At 58.3% G+C, this 24,333-nt stretch overlaps 2 protein-coding genes across 2 annotated transcripts in view; one reads left to right on the forward strand and one right to left on the reverse strand.

The window, feature by feature from the left end:
* ZBTB46 (zinc finger and BTB domain containing 46) overlaps nt 1–19,343 on the forward strand; it is a 57,741-nt gene extending 38,398 nt beyond the window's left edge. The window contains exons 4-5 of the mRNA XM_059897173.1: nt 14,019–14,194; nt 16,840–19,343. Coding sequence (XP_059753156.1) covers nt 14,019–14,194; nt 16,840–17,214 — 551 coding nt within the window. The 3' untranslated portion in view covers nt 17,215–19,343. The remainder of the gene's footprint in view (nt 1–14,018; nt 14,195–16,839) is intronic.
* A 964-nt stretch (nt 19,344–20,307) lies between these two features.
* SLC2A4RG (SLC2A4 regulator) lies at nt 20,308–23,966 on the reverse strand. The gene is given in 9 exon segments (XM_059897716.1): nt 20,308–20,822; nt 20,911–21,002; nt 21,090–21,327; nt 21,416–21,516; nt 21,588–21,766; nt 22,200–22,309; nt 23,238–23,362; nt 23,653–23,832; nt 23,835–23,966. Coding segments are annotated over 9 exon segments (1,269 nt in total). The 3' UTR covers nt 20,308–20,710.
* Between the last annotated feature and the right edge of the window lie 367 nt (nt 23,967–24,333).

Below are 24,333 nucleotides of genomic sequence, written 5' to 3' on the forward strand. Positions count from 1 at the left end.
GGCACGTCCCCGTCGTGATGTCTGACGGTGGCAGCTGGGTGGCGTGGGGTGTGCTGAGCGGGGCTCTCGGCCCTGCTGGGCCGTCCTGGTCTCGAGGTGGCGGGCCCTGCAGTGCGTGAGTGTGGCCTGCCGGGCGTGCAGTGTTGCAGAAGAAAGGGGTGGTGGTCGCAGATGTTCAAATTAAGTGCATCAAACCCGCAGGCTGTGCAGAGCCGGAACCGAAGGTCCTTTCTGGAAGGTTCTGGAGCCTCCGAGAAAAACCGAGTTTCCTTGCTTTCCCAAGTCTGATAGCGTTTGGCTTGGCAATTAAGTTCCACAGATGGTTTCGTTGCTGGATCATCACTCTTTAACTGATTTCTCCATAAGAGGACTTTTGTACTTTTTGTTTTGATTCGGTTTAAGTTGATTCTTTTGCTCTTATTACGTTTGCAGCAGGAGGCTGGCATCCCATTGGTTAAAAGTCACTGTTCACTGAATAGAAACCGTGACCAGCACGTTCATGGCACACAAATGTAGCTGTTTCCCTGAGCTGTGTTTGTGGGTGTGTCTTGATCCGGGAGGGACCTTGAAAAATGCTGAGAGAACATGAGTAACTTTGATTTCACGGGAATGAAGTGGAGATGAAGCAGCCGCTCTGGTTGTTGGGGGCTGAGTGCCCGAGGGGCGGCGCCGTCCCCAGCCTCCCAGAAGCCCCGACCGTCCTGCGCACGTCGCCGCCACGGCTCCGGCGGCAGTCGGGGATTCCTCCTGACGGTGATGGGCGGTGCCGCCCTGTCTGGCTGGAAGGATGTGCTGCTACGGGGGAGAGCTCAGACCTGGGGTGGTGGCGGGCGGGGTCTGCCCTGGACCGGGGGGGCCGCCAGCTGCGGGCTTCCCCCGCCCAGTGTTTCTCCGGGGACGCCCCTGACATCTGTCGGGGAACAGCGGCAGCTGGGTTCGTTCTGATTGTGGCTGAAAGAGTGTTTTCTTCTGGTGTTTAAAATGATCAAGGACTTTACTCGAGTCTGGCTTGATACTGGAATCTTAAGCAATCTCTTATGAAAGGGCATTTGATGGAAGTATTACCACCCTTTTAGGTAAATAGTCAGGTCGACACACCATGAAGGACTTTGCAGAAGATCCTTCCTCAAGCACAGGTGAGCGTGTGCCATGTCCACGCCACGGGTTCTGACTTTCTGTGCAGACACCCCGTTGTAATCATGTTGCTTCTGGGAGAGAGACCCCGCCCCAGACAAGTCACGTGTGGACACCCTGGCGCTTGGGAGTGGCGAGCTGATAGAAGCCCCCAAACACCCTCGCCCAGCGAGATCCGGGCCTCGCCACCTGGCAGCACACGGCTCACCGCAAGATGGCCAAGGACGGTGCTTCCTGAACTCTCTACAGCCCGCCAGCTGGTGTCCGTTCACACGGGTGAGACTCGTTTCCTGTGTCCCCAGGGCCTGGCGCCAACCCGAGTCACCTCCCTCCAGCCCCTCCACCCTCCTGCACTCAGAGCCCGGGATGCCCGCTCTGGGGACCGGCCAGACGGAGCCCAGGGAGCCGGCCACCTCCCCAGCCCAGGTAAGACGGGAGGGCGGCCAGCCACGTCGGTGCAGCCCCGGCCAGACGCCCGTCCACCGCGCATGTCCTCGCGGGCATGGCGCCCCAGAACCCGCGTGCTCGGCATGTCCTGGGCGAGCCTGTGTGGTCACAGCTGCTTTCCCGTCCACCCTCTGCTCCACAGTCCCCTCGGCCCCATGTCACTCAAGGTGACACAGGTGTCAGCTTTGCAGTAATAGTTGCAACGTGTTGTATGAAGTTAAATCGGTTTTGATATTTAAATTAAAATAGTTTTTGGAGGCATTTCCCCCCCTAATATACAGACTCATACAGCAGCAAGTTAAAAACCCAGTTCCTCAAACTGAGCAGTGCCGGCCTGTCTCCAGCAGGTTTTGCCCCGGTGCCGGTGGCTGCGTGTTTGTCCCGAGGCGTCTGAGATCCACTTCCTGTGCCTCAGGTCACAGCTGGTTATTTAAAGACAGGTCTGTTAGGTTCCATTGTTTCCCTGAAGAAAAAAATATTTAAGGAGGGAGAACTTGATCACATATTTTGTAATTTGAAATAAATCAAATGCTATTCCCATGTGTTTGAAAACAGGATGGTTTTGGTGGGAGGGGCAGGCGTTCTGTTGACGTGGATTTTTCGCGCGTCCGTTCATCAAGAATTAACTGCAGCTTCCTTTCCAGACGCGTGGCGGTTTCCGTGTGGTGACTGGACGGGGACACGGTGAGTAGGGGGTGACGCGCGTCTGCACTCCGATCTTCCCAATTCCATCGCGTCCCAACGGCCTGCAACTCATCTGTCTCTCCTTCTAGGTTGATGTCCCTCGGACCGGGAGGCCTGGGCCGAGGGGCGGGCCCCTCCGGAGGTGGCTCCAGCAGGTGCCTGGGGTTTCCACGGGGTCCGCCGGCCCGGCCAGGATGACCAGGGTCTCCTTCTGGCTCATTATGTGGCCAGGAGCACTTTCACGGCCTGGACGGACTTGCCCAGGGCTCCGCCCTGAAGTCAGCCAAGGAGCCCCAAGGAGACGGACGCCTCCGCTGCGGACAGTGGTTTTGAGGCGGCCAGGCTGGAACAGGCACTTGGCACTTGGGGGCGGACGTTTGCATGGGCCTCTGCTGCGGGAAGCCTGGCGTCGGGTCCAGGTGGCCAGCGGGTGATGGCAGAGCTGGCACCAGGCGTCGGTGTGAGCCTTTAAAACGGTCACTTCCCGAATCCTTCGCCGGGCCTGGTGAAGGCCTTTCAGTGCCCAGTGGTGGGCAGGTAGGACAGGTGTGCCTCCAGCCTCCAGGCAGTGGGGATTGTGTCGGATCTTGGAACCAAGTGGCTCTGACCCCGTTACTTTCCAGAAAGATGTGAGGATGAAGCCCAGTCTCCACAGCCTCGGTGTGCCCTGCCTGCCACATGTGAGGGAGACAGAGTTACCAAGCTGGCTTCTTTTCAGAAAGGGCACGTTGTCCTTGCTGGAGTCCAGCTGCCCTGGACGCGTTGGGCCCACGTCTGCGGGTGGCTGAGGATGCAGGGACTCCAGGACCCTTGGCCAAGCAGCAGGTGGGCTTAGGAAGGAAGCAGGCGGCCCATTCCAGGGTCCGAATTCCTGGAGTTGCCAGGCCCATTCCCACCCCCCGTGGCCGTGGCCGTGGCTGTGGCCGTGGTCAGGGCGTGGTCCACGTGCAGCTCAGGCTGCCCACCTGCCCAAGTCACTCCAGTCTTTACAATCATTAGATGAGTTCTGAAGATGGAGAAAAGTTGGGCTTTGAGAGAGGCCCAGGATGCTTGTTGCCAAGGTGACCCCGCCGGAGCAGTGTCCCTGGGAGTTCAAAGACCTGTCGGTGGTGTCACTCCTTCTGAGAGGGTTTATTAAGTGCCTGTTTGCATATAGACAACATTTCTGAGAAAAGGAAGCTTTCCTTTCCTTTTTTTGCTGGTCACGGTGGGATCTTTGGCTGTTAGGTCACAGAGATTGTGTGTCCAGATGGGGTTATGCTGTCGCAGAATGCGCGTGTGCACCACCCATGTTACCTGCGCCCCCGGGGATGCGACCCTGTAGCTGCTTCCCTGTTACTTGCTCGCTTGTGGGACTTTTCCCTGTGTGGATGGAGCGTGACCTGTGCCTGCAAGGAGGCCTGCCCTGTGGAGAGGCCCCGCAGTATTGTGCAAAAAGGCTTTTTGTTAATTTTTTTAAATAATGAAGAAATTTCAGAAAGTTTCCGTTGTACCTAAAAGAAATAGGTTTGTTCATTGAAGCAGTATTTACAGTATCCAAGATATGGAAACAACCTGAGTGTCCATCAGTGGATGAATGGGTAAAGAAAATTCAGTGTGTATACACACACACACACACACACACACACACACACACACGGGATATTACTCAGCCATAAAAAAAGAATGAAATAATGACATTTGCAGCAACATGGTTGGACCTAGAGTTTATTATACTAAGTGAAATAAGTCAGACAGAGAAAGACAAATACTGTATGATTTTACTTACATGTGGAATCTAAAAACAAAAACAAAAACAAACAAACAAAAAAAACAAACAAGCTCATAGATACAGAGAACAAACAGTTTGGTGATTTCCAGGGGTGAGGGTGGGAGAAATGCATGAACTGTTTTGGTGCATTTTATAGTTTAAATGAGTTGAATTTCTTTTTAAGATAGAGAAAGAGAGAGAATATCTCTTCTTTTAAAAAAGATGTGTAGATGGTAAAGTGATGGGAACATAGGAAACATTTTAGGATAGACGGCCCCTGAGTTTGTTCTTAGTTCTAATATTATTTCCCTTAAAACAGTACTGTCATCCAACATATGAAATTTTAAGCAAGTTTGTTTAGGTATTGCATTGCTTACATTTTATTGAATTTCTCATTGAAATATCCTGGCTCAGGAATTGATTTCAAAGAGTTTTTAAAAATTTATCAATATGTAATGTTAATCTTTCTTGAATACAAAGGATTGCAATAATAAAAGGTTGGTAATTTAGGTCTCTTTACAGCCACAAAACTTGCTCCATGTCTACAAGTTCACTGTGGGCTTCCTGGCCTATTACCACTTTCACAAAATGTGACTGGGTAGCCTCACAAACTCGGGTACCAACCACGTGTTGTAGGGTGTGTCTGCATGCGTGTGTGTATGTGTGTAGAAATGGGGACTCCTACTTGCTTGGGGATACTAACTTACTGTTTAGACTGTATTTAAAATATATAAGAATCCAGTCTGGATCATTGTCAGTTTGGTGGTTGCACATAACTCAGGAGCTAAGAAAAGGCACTAATTTATTTTAAAGAAAGAATTCTGAAATAAAATTTCAAGTTCCAGTTTCAACCATGACTAGCTTGTATTGGGCTTACCCTCCAGGCAAAAACTACCTGAAAAGCTGGCCCCCCAAAACCACACACACATATACACACATACACACACCTACATACACATATACACACATATAGACACAAATATACACACATATAGACACACACACACACACACACACACATCCTGGGGAGCAATCAGTGCAGGTGGGACTTGAAGGCTGCAGTCCTTGAGGGAAGGAAGAATCTGTAAAAAAGAGTCCAGCAAACCTGCTGGAACTGAAAATACAATGTGTGAGGCTGGGATCCATTAAGTAGTTTACAGCAGTCTGGGTACCACCCGAGACAGGACGAGGAGACTGGAAGACAGAGCGATGGAGAGGATCCAGGCTGAAGCTTAGGAAAGAAAAGCATGGGGACAAGCAAAGACACACAGAGGAACAGTGAAAATGTCTAATACATGTGTAATTGGGGTCCAGAGGAGAGAGGAGCGAAAATGGAGCAGAAGCAGTATCTGAAGAGACAATAGCAGAGAACGTTCCAAAACTGATGAAAGACATCAATCCACAGATTCAAGAAGCTCAGCAAACCCAAAGCAGGACGAACACTAAAATAAAACAACAACCAAAAAACAAAACTGGGCATGTTGTAGTCAAACTACTGAAAACCAAAGACAAACATTAAAATCTTGGGCTTCCCTGGTGGCGCAGTGGTTAAGAATCTGCCTGCCAATGCAGGGAACACGGATTCGAGCCCTGGTCTGGGAAGATCCCACATGCCACGGAGCAACTAAGCCCATGCGCCACAACTACTGAAGCCCGTGCGCCTAGAGCCCATGCTCTGCAACAAGAGAAGCCACTACAGTGAGAAGCCCGCGCACCACATCGAAAGGTAGCCCCCGCTTGCCACAACTAGAGAAAGCCCGCGCACAGCAACAAAGACCCAACACAGCCAAAAATAAATAAATAAATAAATTTTAAAAATATATAAAGGTTTTTTTAAAAAAAAAAATCTTAGAAGCAGCCAGAGGAAAAAAGACATTAAGAGGAACAACATTGAGATTGACATCTGACTTTTCAGTGGAAACGATGGTGCTAGTCTCTGAGGCGCTGCAGAAATGCCGAGACCAGTATTCTATACCCAGCAGAAGTATCCCTCAGAGACCAAGGCTACATGATGACAATGTCACACAAAGAAACAAAACCGAGGGGATTCATTGCCGGCTGACAAGAAGTACTAAAAAACAGCCCTCTATAGAAAGATCTTAATCATTTAAGGCAATATTTACAGCTCCTTGTGGGGTTTTTGACTCAACTAGGAGCATAGCGCATGACACAAACAGCTCAAAGGGTGGGGGGGGGGGCGCGGCGAGCGAGCTTGGCCGTTGGATGAGTCTTGCCTTCTCTACAAAGTTGCAGTGAATAATGGCAAAAATCATCACGTACAGCTCAAAGGCTTATGAAGAAAAAAGTGGAATAATACTTGATTAATTTGAAAGAAAGCAAGCAAGGAAGTTTAAAGGAACAAAAACCATAAAAGGACAGAATAGAACACACATAGGGAGATAGTAGACGTCACCCAACTACACTAATAATCCTGTTATTACCAATGGACTGAACACTGCAGGAAAAAGAAAAGATTATCAGCTTGCTTTTTTTTTTTTTTTTTAAAGAAATTCACGTTCTTTTATTTATTTATTTATTTATTTATGACTGTGTTGAGTCTTCGTTTCTGTGCGAGGGCTTTCTCTAGTTGCGGCAAGTCGGGGCCACTCTTCATCGCGGTGCGCGGGCCTCTCACCATTGCGGCCTCTCTTGTTGTGGAGCACAGGCTCCAGACGCGCAGGCTCAGTAATTGTGGCTCACGGGCCCAGCTGCTCCGCGGCATGTGGGATCTTCCCAGACCAGGGCTCGAACCCGTGTCCCCTGCATTGGCAGGCAGATTCTCAACCACTGCGCCACCAGGGAAGCCCTATCAGCTTGCTTTTTAAAGAAAATTTGTTGTTTGTAGATAACATGCTTTGTAGATAAGAGCACAGAAAGGTTTCAAGCAAAAAGATAAAAAAGAGAAACCAAGGAAACACCAGCCTACAGAGGCTTATTGATGTCAGCTGCAAAGTAAACTGGGAGGGGTGTTGCTCTAAGGCCACTACACAATGACAAGAGAGTCAGTTCAGTGGGAAACGCAGATCCTGAAATGCATAGGCTTGCTTTTTAAATATATGGAGTGAAAGTTGACAGCACTAAAAGGAGAAAGAAACAAGTCCACAATTAGAGTTGAGGATTTTTAACAAATTTCCTCAGTAATTGATAGATCAGCATACAAAATATCAGTAAGGACGGAGCAGATTTGAACACAGTTTTCAAATATTAACCTTGAATTCCTGGAATAAACCCACCGAGTCACAAGATGCTGTTCTTTTTCTATATAGTTGGACTCAGCTTGCTATTTTGTTTAGGAGTTTTGCATCTTTTTTCAGAGAAGTATTGGCCTATAACAACATGGTTAACCAGGTCGTACATTGCACCAAACAAGTGCAGAACATTCCAAATGCACAGGAAACAGTTACAAAATAGACCAAGCGGGAATGAAACACAGGTCTCAGCAGATCCCAAAGGACGAAATCATACAGAGTGTGCTCTCTAACCTCAGTGAAATTAGATTTTAAAAATTAACAACAGAAGGATACTAGAATAAGTCACAATGGAAATTATAAAATATTTTGAACTGAATGATAATGAAAATACAACATATTAAAACTTGTAGGATACACCTAAAGTGGTATTTAAGGGAAATTTATAGCTCTAGTTGCACTTATTAGAAAAGAATGAAAGTTCTAATTTGGGGGGTCAAGAAGTGAGAAAAAGAATAGCAAATTAAACCCAAAGAAAGCAGGAGGAGCAAAACAGAGCAAATATCAATGCAATAGAAAGCAGACGGACAATAGAAAAATGACCAAAGCCAAACGCCGGTACACTGAAAGATGAATGAAACAGACAAACTCCTGTCGCAATGATCAGTAAAAAGAGAGGGAGGTTGATTGTCAATAAAAGGTATAAAAAAGATCATTGCTAAGATCCTACGGACGTTAGAATGATGATAAGAGAATATCGTGAACAATTTTGTGCTAATACCTTTGACAAGTTGGAGGAAATGGGCAAATTCCCTGAAAAACACGGTGTATCAAAACTGAGCAGAGGGGAGCCCCGTTGGCCACACGGGGCTGCCCCTGGTTGTCTGGTCGTGGGGTGATCAGGCTGGGAGTGTGGCTCAGAGTGTGAGAGCTGGTAGAGGACAGCGTGGCTCTGGCTTGGTCGCCAGGAAGCTGTGCTCACAGGCTGGTTATTTATCATCTCTTGGAATGCCCCGCCCCGGGAGGGCAGCCCTGCCGCGGTCACAGGGCCCCAGACGCCGCAGGCTACAGAGACTGGGAGCAGGGTCAGCGCAGACAGTGGAGGATCTGGAGGAGGGACAGACGCCCAGCCTGACAGCGGCCGAGGGGGCCAGGCAAGGAGGCCGTGGACGAGGGTCTGACTGGGCTGTGATGTGGGCCCCTGTCAGGGACACTGGGGCGGGCGGTCTTTCCAACACGGGGACCCAAGTAAGCTGGATGCCGGCGCGGATGAAAGAATGAATCTTGATTCCTGCCTCAGCATTAAGATGGGAATGACCACAAACCTAAACGTGTTTAGAAGGGGATGGTGGTGCTCGTGGTCATGGTGATGGGCAAAAGTTTCTTAAGCACTTCTTAAGAAGCACTCGTGATGAAAGTTTGATAAAAATTTTGTATTAAAAGAATTAACATATGGGACTTCCCTGGCGGTCCAGTGGTTAGGACTCGGCACTCTCACCGCCGGGGCCTGGGTTCAGTCCCTGGTCAGGAAACTAAGATCCCGCAGGCCGCACGGCATGGCCAAAAAAAATTTTTTATTAAAATTACTGATTTCTTCACTAAAAGACACCATTGTGAGAGTGCAAAGGCCAGTCGCAGACTAGAGAAAAGGTCTGCGGTAAATACATCTGACGGAGGACCCAGGTTCAGAAGCGTCCATAAAACTAAAACATCAGGGACTTCCCTGGAGGTCCGGTGGTTAAGACTTCGAGCTTTCGATGCAGGGGGTCCGGGTTCAATCCCTGGTCGGGGAACTAAGATCCCCTATGCCATGCGGTGCAGCCAGAAAATTTAAAAAACAAACAAAAAATACCCCCCAAAATAAAACATCAAAGGAAAAGCAACTCAGTGAAGGATCAGAAGACGTGACAAGCACGTCACAGAAGAGGGTGTGCAAATGACCAGGGGCTAGGTGTCGGTGGTGGCTGGGAGATGCCGATTCCACTGGGGCCCAGATGTTCTTCTCAGGTGCGCGTCCAGCAGAGGTGAGAGCCTGGCCCACCGCCCGTCGCTGCCGAACGGGCACGGGGTCCTGTGGTCACGTGGATGACAACACGGCAACGAGCAAGGCCACGCTGGCTCCGTGTTGAGTGAGCAAGGCCACACCTGGGTGTCAGGTCCCCCCAGACCGAGTTGTAGCCCAGCGTTTGGTGATGGGGAGCCAAGCGGCCGTCGCCTGGGGTGGGTGGTACTGACCAGCCGCAGGCGCCTGGGTGTGCGGTGTCCTGTTCGGGTGGTGGTTCCCGGGTCTGTCTGCAGGTGAAAACTCACCAAGAGGTACATTTAAGGTGTGTGCACTTCACGTATGGTTCAAAACCTTCCGAAAGCAATTTGGACACATGATAGCTTCACTGCGTTCTGACACACGATAAGTGGCAGCCACGTCAGTTTATAAAAGGAAAAACAAAGTTTGGTCCATGTTAGAATCCCTTTCTGAAATGCACTTGAAGTGCAGTGTCCTGGGAATTACAATCAGGAAGAGTACGAATCCAGGACAGTGACGGATCAAAGACTTGAGTGCCCTTCTGGGGAAACCGCCCCTCCGGACTCACCTGCAACCTGCCAGTGCCTTTGGTTTGCTGGCAGTTCCTTGGTGTCTTGGGCGTTATCTTGAAATCGTTCTGGAACGTTCACTGGTCAGTGACGTTTACGACAGGTCTGATTCTCTGCAGGGCTGGGCGGAGACGTGGCTTCCTCTAAGGCTGTTTTGCTGAGTGGTGTTCTTGTATGTGCGTTTCTGCAAAATTGTAGCTCAGTGTTGCTGAACTTCATACTTTAGATAATCTGGTGCCAACTTCTGACGTCGCTTCCTCACTTTCAAGCTTGCCGTTCATCCTGGAAACTTGGTTCCAGACAAAAGGGCTCCATTTTTAGGGCAGATTGGTAGAGAGTGTCTGTTTCAATTTGATGCTATTTGTGCTTTTTCATTTATTTCAATTACTTTTTCTCTATGTGGATTTTTAAGGCTTTATTAGTGTGTTTATGAGAGTCAAACTACATGATGTTGAAAGGTTCTCTAAGACATATAGACTGTAAACCACGAGGTATGGAAGTGTTAGCTTCTTTCCCATGTGAAGTTATTTTAATCATAACAGTCAATGAAAACTTTCCTCAGTACTGTTCATCAAAGTAGTGGGTTGCATGGTGCCCTCCACCCAAAAGACACGTGCACATCCTAATTCCTGGTACCTGTGAATGTGACCCTATTTGGAAAAAGGGTCTTTCCAGACATAATTAAATTAAGGATCTTAAGATGACATCACCTTGGAATATCCAGTTGGTCCTAAATCCAGTGATGGGTGTCCTTATAAGGGACAGAAGAGGAGACACAGACACAGAGGAGAAGCTACGAGAAGACAGAGGCAGAGACGGGAGAGATGCAGCCACAAGCCCAGGGACGCCTGGAGTCACCAGAAGCTGGAAGAGGCAGGAAGGACCCTCCCCTGGAGCCTCTGAAGAGAGTGCGGCCCTGCCCACACCTTGACCTCAGACGTCTGGCCTCCAGGACAGAGAGGACCGGTGTCTGTTGCTTTAAGCTGCCCAGTTTGTGGATATTTGTATTAGCAGGAAACTAATACATTAAGAAAACACCAAAATTTGGGACTTCCCTGGTGGGGCAGTGGTTAAGAATCCGCCTGCCGATGCAGGGGACACGGGTTCGAGCCCTGGTCTGGGAAGATCCCACATGCCACGGCGCAACTAAGCCCGTGCGCCACAATTACTGAGCCCATGTGCCACAACTACTGAGCCCACACGCCTAGAGCCTGTGCTCCGCAGCAAGAGAAGCCACTGCAATGAGAAGCCCGCGCACCACAATGAAGAGTAGCCCCCGCTCGCCACAACTAGAGAAAAGCCCGCGTGCAGCAACGAAGACCCAATGCGGCCAAAAAGAAAAAAAGAAAGAAAGAAAGAGAAAACAGCAAATTCCTCATCACGGGGTAGGTTCAGAAGCCTGCAGCTGTGTGCCTAGTGGAAGCGTGGGGCGGGGGTCACGCTCACATTCGTGCAGCTGAATTGTGTTTCTGGGGAAAAAATACAGCACTTATGTACAGAGATAAGTGTTTTTTTAACATTTAGGTCTGAATTGTTAAATGCAGGCTAGAATAAATCAGATTTTAATTTTATGTTTATAGAAGCAGAATAGAAAGCAGAAAATAACTCAAAAAATTTATTTGAAATAAAATAACCTAAAAGCTTGTCTCCTCACTTGCCTTTTCCATTGCAGAGCTGTGTTCCGTGCTGACATGAAAACCGGGCTCTGTGCTGGGGAAGCGGCGGGAGGCAGGTGTGGGGGGCCGTGCTGCCGCCTCGTCCACCAGGCGGGTCGGGCCGGGCCTGGGGGTCAGACAGGAAGGGAGGCGTAGAGTGGGGGCTGCCAGGGGCGGTCCGTCCAGACGTGCCAGGCTAGGTACCCTTCCCTCTGTCCTGTCTTGGACCCCCACCCGGACCCACCTGTCTGCGGGCCCTCCTTGGGGAGGCTGGAGCCGCCACCTGGGAAGGGCTGCTTCCTCGCGGGTCCAAGATGCTCTGGTCGCCCCTGCAGCCGGGACCCCGGCCTACGGCCTTGCAGGGAGCAGTTCTGCTAACAGCAGTGACCGCCGTCTGTGTCCCGCGTACCGGAGCATGGCCTTGGCCCTCAGGAGGACTGAGGGTGTGTGGCCCACGGGGCCCGACGGCCGGCATGGCCCACTTCTCTCAGGATTTCTCTCCAGGGGCAAAGGTTCTTTTGTAGGCACTTTGTTGAAGCATCGTTCACAAGGGTAAAAAAATGGAAACACTTTACACGTTTGTTGAATAAATCATGGTGTATTCGCACATTTAAGAACTTACAGTTAAAAATCGTAGCATGAAAATGTGGTCACAGCCGTCACACTGTGAACTGTGGCCGCCTTGTGTGAAGGGATACGGGCGACTGTCCACGCCTCTCGCCTCTCGTCTGCCCCAGCTCCCAGCCACAGGCACGTGGAAAGCTCCTACACGTGAAAAAATGCCTTACTTCTTAGGACAGGGCTTGGATTCTCAGAGACACGTGGTGACTGCCCAGGCTTGGTGGGGACGTGGAGCCCCTTCTGTGTGCACAGACGCCGTCGGGCAAGCGGGCGGCCGGGCCTGGGGGTGGTCATGAGCTGCGATGGGGTCCGCCCAGCCGTCTTGCGGCCGTGGTGGCCTCCCCGGGTGAAACTGTCCGGCATGCGCGTGGACAGGGGCCATCCTGGGCGGTGTGTCCCTGGTGCCTGACGTCCGTGGGTGCGGGAGATGCCAGAGTGAGAGCTCTAGGGTCCATGAGAATGGCCAGGCTCCTGGCAGGCCCTGCAGACGGTCTCACTGACCCATGTTCTGGAAAATGAAGAAATCTGGTTGCTTGATTATTTAGGCACCCTTTAAGATGTCTCAGGAGAAAGTGTACGGCTTGTTTAAGAAGCAAAATAAAACGTTACACTCGGTGTTGCCTGGTGTGTTTCAGGGGTGGAGGTGCAGAGTGACCACCAGCCTCTCGATGCTCATGGGGACCTGGGTGTGTCCAGGGCCGTTGGGCTCCGTGTCACTGCACTGCACCTTCCAGTTGGCGCCATTTCCATGGCGACCTGCCCGGGGCTGGGTCTGAGCACCAGAATGGATTGGAGGCCTGGGGCATGCTTCGTGCTTCGCGGAGACGGCGGCGAGGGCCCTGCCCCCGTGTGATGTGCGGGGCGGCCCGGGCTTGGGGGAACTGGGCAGGATGGAACTGTCCCGTCGTTTGTCCAGTGACCTGGCCGGCTCCCTTGAGCGAGAGGGGCCAGCTTTGGTCACCTTAGCTTCCCCGGCTTCTCCCCACGCTGTGGGCTGTGTCACGTTGCAGCCTCTGTTTTCTTGTCTGCTTCCCTCTGGCACTTCTGGGGGCAGCTGTGACCGTGGCCAGGGCCTGCCAGGCACGGACATTCAGTGGCGTCTGACCAGGGGTCCCGCTGCTGCTGGTGTTCATTCCGCCCGCCTGCCTGCCTTTGGCCTGACCGTCGGGACCCTTGGTCTGTCCCCTGGGTGCTGGTGCTGGGGTGTGGCCGGCGAGCACTGTGGGTGGTGCGAGGGCTGGGGCCTGCTTCCAGATGCCCGAGAGCAGACATCTGCCCCGGGCTCCCTACCCAGGACGAAGTGCCCTCAAGCACTTGGGGGCTCCCAGCAACCCTGGTGAGCTTGGGATGACCAACCCAGGAGGCCTTAGGTCTGAGTCCTGGATGGATGCCCCTTGGCTCAAGAGGGGGTCACTGTGGTGTCCGTGGGGGCTCAGCATAAAGGACGTCACTCGGGGTGAGCTGCCCAGTGCCCGGGCAGAGCGGGACTGACCCCACGGACCCCAACCCCTGACCTCCCCCCTGAGCCCCCTGGAATGTGGCCCCGGCCCGGGGGCCCACGGTATCACTCCCTGAAACATGGGGAGGGACAGTGAGGCCGGACGCTTGCTGCGCATCGGGGGCTGGTGTCCTCTCGCTGGGCCGTGTCCACCAGGTGGCACCCCTGCCCTGGCTGCGGCCATGCGGACACGTGGACGGGGCGGAGACGGGTCTGCGCTCCTGTTTCTGTAGATTCCGCGCGTGCACTCGTGTGTTTTAGGGGCTGACACGGGAGGTACTGGCTGATCTGAGAAGCGTGCTTTCTTAGAACGTGGGAGCAGCCCTCTCTGCTCTGGGCCAGGCCTGACTGGAGGCTCTGGACCCCCAGCCCCACGGGGACACCCGAGCGCGGGCGGTGGGCGGGCTGTGCAGGGTCCGCAGGCTGACCGGCCGCCACCTATCTTGCAGTGAACGAGTTCACGGTCATCAGGAAGAAGTTCCGCTGCCCCTACTGCAGCTTCTCGGCCATGCACCAGTGCATCCTCAAGAGGCACATGCGCTCCCACACGGGCGAGCGGCCCTACCCCTGCGAGATCTGCGGGAAGAAGTTCACGCGGCGCGAGCACATGAAGCGGCACACGCTGGTGAGCGGGCGCAGGGCCGCGTGGGGGTGGCATGTGGTCAGTGGGGGGTCGGCGTGGGTGAGCATAGGGGTCATCACGGGGTCAGCGTGGGGGTCAGCACAGGGTTGGTCCAGGGCACGCTCTGCATGGGGCTGCGGTGTCCGGGCAGGATGGGGACGTGGGCTGTCCAGGATGCCACGGGAAGCCCTGAAGTGGGGCCCGCCTTGCGGTGGGAAAGACCAGGACAGCGGGGAGGCACCCCAACCCCACATCCCTCCTGAGCAGCTCTGCCCCCGGCCCCAGGTGCAGAAGGCAGGTGAGCACATCTCCCCCAGCCCCACTCCTCAGCTTCCCCTTTGGGGCCCCCTCTGCTCCAGCCCGGCCTCTGCAGGTGCTCCCTTCCCTGCCAGGACCCTGCCCCCCGGCTCCTGCCACGTGGCCACTTCCTCCGTGCCCCGCCCTGCAATTGCTGTGGGACCCTGGCCCCTCTCCCCTGCAGCCCCTGGAAGGTTCTGACGGCCTGGCTCGCAGCTCAGGAACAGGTGCTGCGCAGATGAATTTGCTTGGCCAGGAAGTGATAGAAAAGGTCACCCTTGAAACAGGGAGGCAGATTCACCAAAACACAGCGTGAGGAACCCTTGGGTGGGTGAGAAACGAGGGAGGCCAGGCGGCTGGGGCATGGGTGGGGAGAGGACGCTGGGGTGATGTCATGAGTGAGGGGACCTCAGGGCCGCACGGGCTGGGCCAGACCCCCGCAGCACCCTGATCCGCTGACCAGCAGGAGGGGAGGAGGGGCGGAGGGGCCACATCCCCGCGGTGAGGGGGGCCGAGGCGAGACCTCAGGGGTGGCCCCAGCGGGGTGAGCCACGCGAGGGAGCGAGGGAGAGCCCACGGCCTGGGCCTCATTTGGGGCTGGGCTCCCCGGGGAGGCTCCCTGAGGCCAGGTGGAAAAGCTGGAGGGGGAGGCAGCCCTCGGAGCCAGGGCCCGGGCTGGCAGACTGCAGGGACGCCTGTGTCCCCCCGAGGGGCAGGTGTGCAGGGCTGGGAGGCAGCTGAGCCTCCCCTGACAGCAGAAGGGCAGCTTGTTCCTGCCCCGCCTGCCCCGGGAGGCTTAGCCAGGGCGCAGGGGGTGGGGGGGGCCGTCTCAGCAGCCGCCTCCCCGTGGAGCCGAGTACTGGGTCGCCCCGGCGCCCACATCCTTCCCTGCCCATCCATGCGTTCATTCGGACGAGTGCCCAGAGGACAGGCTCCGTGGCTCCCCGGGAGCTGTCCCCGCCGCCCGGCCCCGCTGTGACCGGACTGGGGTCTTTGTTCTTTGCAGAGGGTCCCGGAAGCCCTGGGTTTAAAATGTAGCAAATGAAAAAGACCCCGGAAGGGTCCCGGGAACCAAGTGGTTTGAGGCTTTGTTTCTGGAATCAAAACCTGTGAGGCGGCCCAGGTCCTCCTGACGTCCGACCAGGGCGTACCCGGCCTCTCGCCTTGCCTAGGCTGGTTGGCAGCAGTCGCAGGTCCTCGTGGTCGGGTTTCAGGGAAGGCTGTGATGGGGCAGACGTTCACGGTGGTCTGCGGGACCGCTGAGCTGGGAAGCCGAGGGCGCTCGGCCAGGCCCGTCGGTTGGAGAATTCAGAAAGGCAGGAGGCAGCATTCGAGCAGCAATCACGGTCCCCCTGGGACCCCCAACCCTGCCGCCCCGCGGGTTGGGCACTCAGCCCAGCTCTTGGCTGTGCTGATGGCTTCCCAGAAGGCAGGTGCCTCGAGTCCCTCTCGGTCAACGCTGTCCTGGGCTCCCATCACCCGTGCCCCCAGGCCCCCCAGGCCCAAGCCGGGAGCCACCAGAGCCCTGGCCATCCCCTCATGGGGCAAAAGCGGGGGCGGGGCGGAGGTGAGTGCTCCGCCTTGTGTGCTGGGAGGTGTGGGGGCAGCATGACCCCCAGTGCAGATCTGAGCCCTGGGCAAGCCCTGGGCAAGCCCCGGTGGGGGGGAGACACGGCCGGCCCAGTGCCCAGCAGCCCTCTGGATGGGGACGAGCTTTGGTGGCACCTGCAATTCTGTGCGTTCTGGCTTTGTGCAGCGGCCCCCGGCCAGGGCTAGGGGTCTGAGCAGCCTAGCAGACTGACTGCCACCCACCCAGACCTCACCTTCTGGGCCACTCAATCCTCCCCCTCCACTCAACTGACTGTACGTCCCCCTGCACTGACTGCCGTCCCCCCGCACTGACTGCCGCCCCCCCGCACTGACCATCGTCCCCCACACTGACCATCGTCCCCCACACTGACCACCGCCCCCCCGCACTGACCACCGTCCCCCCGCACTGACCGCCGTCCCCCGCACTGACCGCCGCCCCCCCCGCACTGACCGCCGTCCCCTCGCACTGACCTCGTCCCCCCGCACTGACCGCCGTCCCCCCGCACTGACCGCCATCCCCCGGCACTGACCTCGTCCCCCCGCACTGACCACCGTCCCCCCGCACTGACCGCCGTCCCCCGCACTGACCGCCGCCCCCCCGCACTGACCGCCGTCCCCCCGCACTGACCTCGTCCCCCCGCACTGACCGCCGTCCCCCCTCACTGACCGCCGCCCCCCCACACTGACCGCCGCCCCCACACTGACCGCCATCCCCCCGCACTGACCATCGTCTCCCCGCACTGACCGCCGTCCCCCCGCAGGTGCACAGCAAGGACAAGAAGTACGTGTGCAAGCTGTGTAGCCGCGTGTTCATGTCGGCCGCCAGCGTGGGCATCAAGCACGGCTCGCGGCGCCACGGCGTGTGTGCCGACTGCGCGGGTGGCGGCGGGGCCGGGCCCCTGGATGGCGGCGGCGCCGAGGGCTCCCCTGAGCTGTTCGCGGGCGACGGGCCGTACCTGGAGGACCCCGAGGACCCACGCGGCGAGGGCGAGGAGGAGCTGGGTGAGGACGAGGACGACGTGGGCCTGGCCCCCGAGGACGCACTACTGGGGGATGACAAGGAGGACGAGGACTCGCCGCGGGGGCCTCACAGCCCTGCCCGGGGCACCGACAAGGACTTCACCTGGATCTCCTAGGCTGGGCCGGGCACTGGGCCGCGGCCGCCCCCGCCTGTGTGCGCCCCGGGCCCCCTTCACCTGCTCCCCCCCACCCCTCGAGGACACCCGGGGCTCGGAGGCGGGCGCTGCCCCAGCGCACGGGGCGGGTCTAAGCCCAGGGAGAGCCCTTGTCACCTCTCCCAGCAGGGGCGCGGGCCGGGCATCAGGGGAGCCCAGGACGCACCGGTCTGGCGTCGGACGCACCGTGGCCTGTGACCCGGAAAGGGCCAGCGCTGGCTCGGGTCCCAAGTGTGGCCCCGAGGCCCGGGTCCGGGAGCTGTTAGGAGAGTTCTCCTGACCCTGGGCCCCGCCCAGGGCCCCCGCCTCCGCTCCCCCTTCTCAGCCGTGGGGTCACTGCTGGCGGCTGCCGCTGCCCCCTGCCCTCGAGGGCTGTGCCGTCCGGTGGCAGCCTGCGAGATCCAGGTCTGGCGTCCAGAAAGCCCCGCGGCCCTCCCGCCTCTGGGCTTTGGTGCTCAACACACAGCAGCTGCCGACCTCGGCCCAGGGTGCCCAGGTGCTATCCCCCCACTGAGGCAGCTGGGCGGGGGCCCAGGTGCTCCCACCGTAGGGGCCTCCTCTTTCTTTGTGTGCACTTCTCTGGGCTGGCTTGCCCCTCCGCCCCACCCGTCCTGCCGCGCCCAGGCCACTCCTGCTGACCGTTCCGGGCGGTTCGCCTTCGCTGCTGCTAACACCGGATGGTGTCCCCGACGCCAGTGCTCCCCATGCCACCTGCGGGGGCCGCCCCCTCCCCGGGTGCTCAGGGCCCCGGTTCCGTGAGTAGCTAAGGGAACTGAGGCTGGCACGTAACGTGGTTCTGTTCGGTGTTATCTTTCCCGCTCGACGACACTCGCAGACATGTCTTTCCTTTGGTTCCTTCCCAAGCCCCCTCGCCGTCTTTTAAACGCGCTTACGACCCCCTTCTCTCTCTTTTTTCTGAGAAGCCGGGGCCCCGCCGTGTGCTGTGAGGACACTGTGGCCCAACCCCAGCCTGTCTCCCTTTCAGGCTCGTGACACATACATTCCATCCCCTCCACCCGCCTCGCTTGGGAGCCCCTGCGGGACACCGTGCCAGGGCCCCTTGGGTGCTGAGCTAGAGCCGAAGGAGACACTGGCTTGATTTTCTCTCCCCCCACAATCTGCAAGCCGAATGGCTTTACTGCATTTCTCCCGGGTCCCATCTACTCTTTCTAGGTGGAGAAAGGCAAATCCCACAGAACCCTCCTTAGTAAGTGGCTGGCTGCGTGAACACGGACGGGTGCTGTCCTTGAAGCCCTGCCCGGGGAGAAGTCGCAGCTTCATTTTTTGTTTTGCTTTGTTTTAAACATAGCCACCTTTCTCTCAGTCAGAAGAGGGCTGCCCTCCCATCCTCAGCTGGGGACGCTGCGAACTCCTCAACGCCGGCATCCTTAGGGAAGGGCCGGGCCGGGCCGGGCCGGGCTGGGGGGCAGGAGCCCGGGGCGGGTTGGGGTGCCTCCGGGGCCAGCGCCCCCGTCTGCCTTTCACAGTGGGGCCCAGCTTAGCCCCTCGGTGGGGCTCCCCACTGTGTACCTTTCCCCCACTTTCTAACCCCTTTTATAAAGACTTACTTTCTTATCAAATGCATTTGGAAACCAGACCTTTGCTACCAAGCGTCTCTGGGTTTTGTATGGGGCCACCTCTCAGCCCGCCGCCCGCACCCCGGGCCACCTTTGCGCCACACTCAGGACCTGCTCGCTCCCGCTCTGGACCGTCCTGGCTGACTTTTAACGGGGCCCTCAGTGCCACAAGGGCATTTTCTTCCTCAAAACAATACCCTGGAAAACCGAGGGTCCCACCTCCCGCCCCCGAGCCCCGTGTGTTCACTATTCTCGTGTGCGGTTAACTCGAGAGCTGGATTTCAGAGATGCAGGCGAACACATCGCCTCCAGAGGCGTGGAGGGAAAGACGTGTAACGAAGGTTTCTTTTTTAACGTGATCTTTTTTTTTTTTTCAAATCTATGTTTAAACTAATAAATATTTTTTTATGAAGCGGAAAAGCGTGTAGATCACATCTCACATTTTGTACCTTTCCGTCTGTGTGCGTCTGTGTTTGGTGTCTGCAACGCCGATGTGGGACGCGGTCCATCGGGTGGCAAGGTCTTTGGGGGTGGGGGAGGGGCGGGGGAACCAAGATTTTGTATCAAGCTCTGGATCCTGACCGGGTTGTATGCTTGAACTCTGGGTTTGGGAACAGTCACAACACTGCCAGGACTGGATAGGGACCTCAACTGAAAGGACACAGCTACTGCTTCCAACTTTGCACATCTTCCTTTTTAAAAAAGAGAACTCTGAAAAAATGCAAAAACTGGAACTTTTTGCAATATTATATTAAAGATAATCTTATTTTCGCTCATTCTGTGACATGTGCAACTCTTAAGAAAGCCATACTTAATGGTGTTTTTATTTTTTAGATCCTATATTGTGTTTTGTATGTGGCCCTTTTTAGAACTACTTGTAGTGAGGGCGCTGTGTGTGTGCTTTTCTTAAATATTTATTTTTTCAACATGCTTTCAACCTGTCAACACAAAACAGACAGAAAAAGGGCAGTGTTTGAAGATTGTTGATCTTTTCTGGGGATAATCTATATTATATCGACTTTATATGAATTATTATAAACCTGTGTTTGTATTGGAGATGTGTTTCATATTTGGGGGAGTCTTTTGTAATTGGTCAGTGGACATCACGGCCGTCGCCTGCTTCCCTGGAGCCATCGACGGCCAACAGCACCTCCTCCCTAGTGGTCTTGAGATTTCTTGTCTGCCGGGCGCACTCCGGGCCCGCCTGTGGGTCTCCTTTCTGTGACGGGATTAGTTAGACTTTCTTGCAAAGCGATCACTTTCAATAAACTGGGAAATTGCTGCTTGAGCAGATGCCTCGTGTGTGTTTCAGACAGCGTCCCCTCCTCCGGCCTCACCCTGGGTAGCGGGAGCCAGAGAGTAACCCCCACCCCCAGCCCTTTGTGGCCTGGTTGCTGGCCTCCTCTCTGCCCACCGCCACCCCTGCCCATGGCGGGGTCCCGGCTCCGTGTCCCTCCCCCCAGGAGGCAGACACAGCTTTTGGAAAAATCCCGAATCTTTAATGTTACTCCTCGCCTGGTTCAGCCCAGACGTGAGACACCTGAGCTTGGCAAACACGGTACAAATGTCCACCCGGGCCCTCAAACAGTCAGGTTAAGTGCGGGCAAGGGCGCCCCCTCCCCGACACCCCTCAAAGTGCATCGAGGATGGCCCCGTGTGGCCCCAGAGCAGGGCCCGTCACACCCCTGACAAGTTCAGGGCCGACAGGTGGGGGGCGGCCACCCCTGGGGACCCCAGGCCAAGGGGACAGCTGTGAGGTTTGGCATTAGTGCAAAAGGCCGAGAGGCTGGTTTCTTCAGAGGCACTTTGAGTGGTGGGGACCGTCCCCCACCGGTTAAAAAGAAGGCCCTGCAGCTGGGAGAGGCCCCGGCGGGCGGGGCTCAGTCCAGGAAGCGTTGGCAGGCCTTCTTCCAGCGGCAGGCCGTGCACCACAGGTCCCGGTGGTCCATGCCATACACTTTCCGGCACTTCTTGGCGTCACCTCGGGGCTTCCTGGGGGGACACATGGGGGGCATGGGGTGCTGTTGGGCCGGGAGCCTCCCTGCCCGGTGCCTTCCCCGGCCCCTTTACACACACGCACCTCGGGTTGGCACCGGGCTTGGCGGGCAGGGCTGGCGCGCAGGCCCTGACCGGGATGGGCTGTGGCTCCGGGTGGACGGGTGCCAGGCAGCCCTGAGAGGAGACACTGCTGTGGCCTCGCACCCCTCCAGAGCCACCCGAGGCCTCACCCACCTGGTAAGCGTGGTCACTGGGGCACACCTGGGGGGCGGGCAGGGAGCTCAGCACCGGGGGCGGGGGCAGGGCGGGCGGGCGCAGCAGGCTGGGCAGGGCCGGGGGCTCCAGCGGCTCCAGGCGGGGGAAGGCGGGTGGCACGGAGGCCGTGGGGGACCCCGGGGTCAGGCCAGACAGCCCATCGGTCAGCGAGTCCACACCGACATCCAGCTCCGTGTAGTAGAAGTCCTCCTCGCCGTCGCTCTGCTCCGGCTCTGCCTGCCGCCTGCTGGGGGGCGGGGGGTGGGGTGCGAGCTGACGCAGAGGCCCGCCTGGCGCCCCCCGCCCCGCCCCCGCCCCCGGCCCCGCCGCACCCCAGGTGCACCAGACGGATGTGTCTCTGCATCCCTGACGCCGAGCTCAGCACCTTCCCGCAGCGCTTCCACAGGCACTGGAACAGCCCCTGCAGCGAGCTCTGGGCGACAGGGGGCGGTCAGCCTCGGCGCCCCCCACGTCCACCCCGCTCCAAGGGCTGCCCTGGCTCACCTTCCTCTTCCTCAGGGCAGGCTCCCCGAACAGGAAGTGGGCTGCCTCAGGGGGCAGCGGGGGCGACGGGGTAGATGGAGAGGACTGGTCACTGGTCGGGCCCCAGCCCCCATTCCCGCTGCTGCCGCCGCTGCCCGGTGGCCGCACCGGGGCCTCCCTCCAGGGCTCCAAGCTGGGCTCTGCGGACACACACCGGCGCCAGCATCAGGACTTTTGGGGGCCACGGCTGTGCTGCAGACGCTGCTGGCTACGGGTCCCTGAGTGCAAAGAACCTCTTGGAGGAGGGAGTGGCCGGGAGGAGCTGACCACGTCAGCCCGGGGACGAGCCTCTCCAGCACAGAGAAGGAAAAACAGAAGAGTACGGGGTGGGGAGATGCCTGGCCAGCCAGGTGGAGATGGACAGGTCACAGAGGCCTGCAGGCCTGGGGCACTGCAGCTTTGGCCGCAGGGAGGGGCCATGGGGGTCCTGATGTCGCTTTAGGCCTCAGGAGATGCACTTAGAAGATGGTATTCCAGGTGAGCGGCTCTGCTCGCCCCACAGGGGCTGGGCAGCTTGTAGGGTCCTGAGCCCTGCCGCCACCCCCCACCCCAAGCCAGGCCTCTAAGTCTCACCTGTGCTGAAGGCTACAGCCGGGGCCCCCAGCAGGAGGGGGCTGGTGGACAGGCTTGTGAGGGCTGCGGCAGCCATGACCTCGTCCAGCCGGGCTTTTCCTGGGGGGGCTCTGGAGGAGATGGTGATGGGGGGTGGAGGGGTGGGTAGGGCCCAAGAAGTACTCCAGGCCCGTCCCCGTCCCGGCACACGTGCAGGCCTGGGCACGTGTGTGCACCCAGCTCCCTCACTCCAGGAGCCGGGCAGGAGGCCCAGCTCCACCTCCAGCTCGGGTTGCCGAGCTCCAAATCCCCAGGAACCACCGGGAACAGGCCTGGGCTGGGGTCTTTCCAAAGCCCGACTTCTCTGCAGCCTGGGCTTTGTTCCACCGTGGCTCCTTCAGACCCTGTTGCTGGACAGGAGTCTGAGGCCCAGCCGGTGGGGCCAGGCCAGGCCAGGCCCAGCCCAGCCCTCCCCCCAATCACACATTAACCAGGGTTGTGCAACAGCAGCTGCGGGCCTAGCGCCAGACCTGGGAGGGCGGGAGCAGCCAGCAGTCAGCAGCAGCCAGGGGAGACTGGGCTCGAAGCACAAGCGGGTCCCTGGGCCCCAGCGGGCAAGGCCAGAGCCCGCCCCCGCCTGCGCAGCCAGCCCAGGGTGTCAGGCACCTGGGAGGGTTTCTCTCTCTGCAGACAGGGCTGGGGAGACAGCCATCGGGGGCCCCGGGATGCCTGGACGGTCGATTCCACGCGGGCCTCACAGCCTCTTGGGCACAGAGGCTGACAGGCGCCCCCTCCCAGTTCTGCGCTCTGGCCCTCAGGGTTTGGGGAGGAACAAGGCATACTGATACATCGGTCATTTCTGCTTAACTCCTCCAGGGCTGGGGAGCCGAAAGGCAAGGACAGAAACCCAGTGCAGGATGCTGACCTGCCCTCCCCCGAGGCCCCCCTCGCAGGGGTGGGGTCTGGAAGGCTCCAGCCCGCGCCCCATCCACCACCCCTGCACACACAGGCGCACGGGTGCACATGCCCCCTCGGCCTGGCACGCGAACCCCGGCTCACCTATGCCCTGGCACCGGGATGTGCGCCGACGGCGTCGGTGGCCCCGCCGCCCCCGCCCCCGGGGCCCCGAGGTCCGCGGCCCGCGGCTCCGGCTCCTGCGGCAGCGCGAACTCCACGGCAGGGCCCTGCGGACGCGGCCGGCTCAGCGCGGGCATCGGCCGAGTCCCCACCCCCACCGCCACCCCGACCCGCTGGTGCCCGCCCCCAAACCGGCTGCGGCCGGTGCGGCCCCGCCCCCGGCCCCGCCCCCGGCCGCCGCGGCGGGAAGCGCTCCGGGCGCCGGCCCAGCCCCGCCGGACCCACGGACACGCGCGGCGACGCACCGCCCCCGCCCGCCCCGCCCCGGGGCCCAAAGTTCGTGCAGCCCGACGCCATCTTCGCAGCGGGAACTTTGTCGGCGCCCCCAGCCCGGTACCTGCGGCGGCGCGGGCACCGACACGGGCGCGGCCGCGGGGTCCCGGCCGGCGGCGCGGAGTGGGGGGCGCCCGCAGCCCGGGCCGGGCGCCGGGGGGCGCTCGGCCTCCATGGCCGGCCGGGTACCGAGGCTGCAGCGGCGAGGGCGGACGCTCCGGACGCGGCCCCGGGCCGGGCCGGGCCGGGCTGGGCCGGGCTGGCCGGGCCACCGACCCCCGCCCTGGATCGGCCGCCGCCCGCGCCGCGCCGCCCGGAGGCTGCCGGCCGGCCCCGCCCCCTCCTCGCGGCCGGAGGCCCCGCCCGCCCCGCGTCCATTGGCCCGCCTCGCGCCCATTGGCCCGCCCCGCCCCGCGCCCATTGGCCCACCCCGCGGCCACACCCCGCCCCTGGCAGGCTGCTCCCGCGCTGGCTGCTCCCGCGCCGGTCCGGGAGGGGGCCCGGCTTGTGCCGCCCGCCCGACGGCCCCCGCCCCGGCGCCCCCGTCGCCGGGGCGGGCCGGCTTCCTCGAGGGGTGCCCGTGCGCGAGCTACCGGACCCGGGAGGAGGCCGCGTCTCCTTGGCGGGCTTCCCGGGAGCAGGTTATTCTTTAACGCACGACTGCCCACCTCCCGCGCCCCTTATGTAACTCCAGGGGCTGGGTGGTGGAGCCTTTCCTGTCGTTCAGGGTTCAGGTCCCACCCTG

Source organism: Balaenoptera ricei, chromosome 15 (assembly GCF_028023285.1).
Source record: "Balaenoptera ricei isolate mBalRic1 chromosome 15, mBalRic1.hap2, whole genome shotgun sequence".
Taxonomy (NCBI): Eukaryota; Metazoa; Chordata; class Mammalia; order Artiodactyla; family Balaenopteridae; genus Balaenoptera; species Balaenoptera ricei.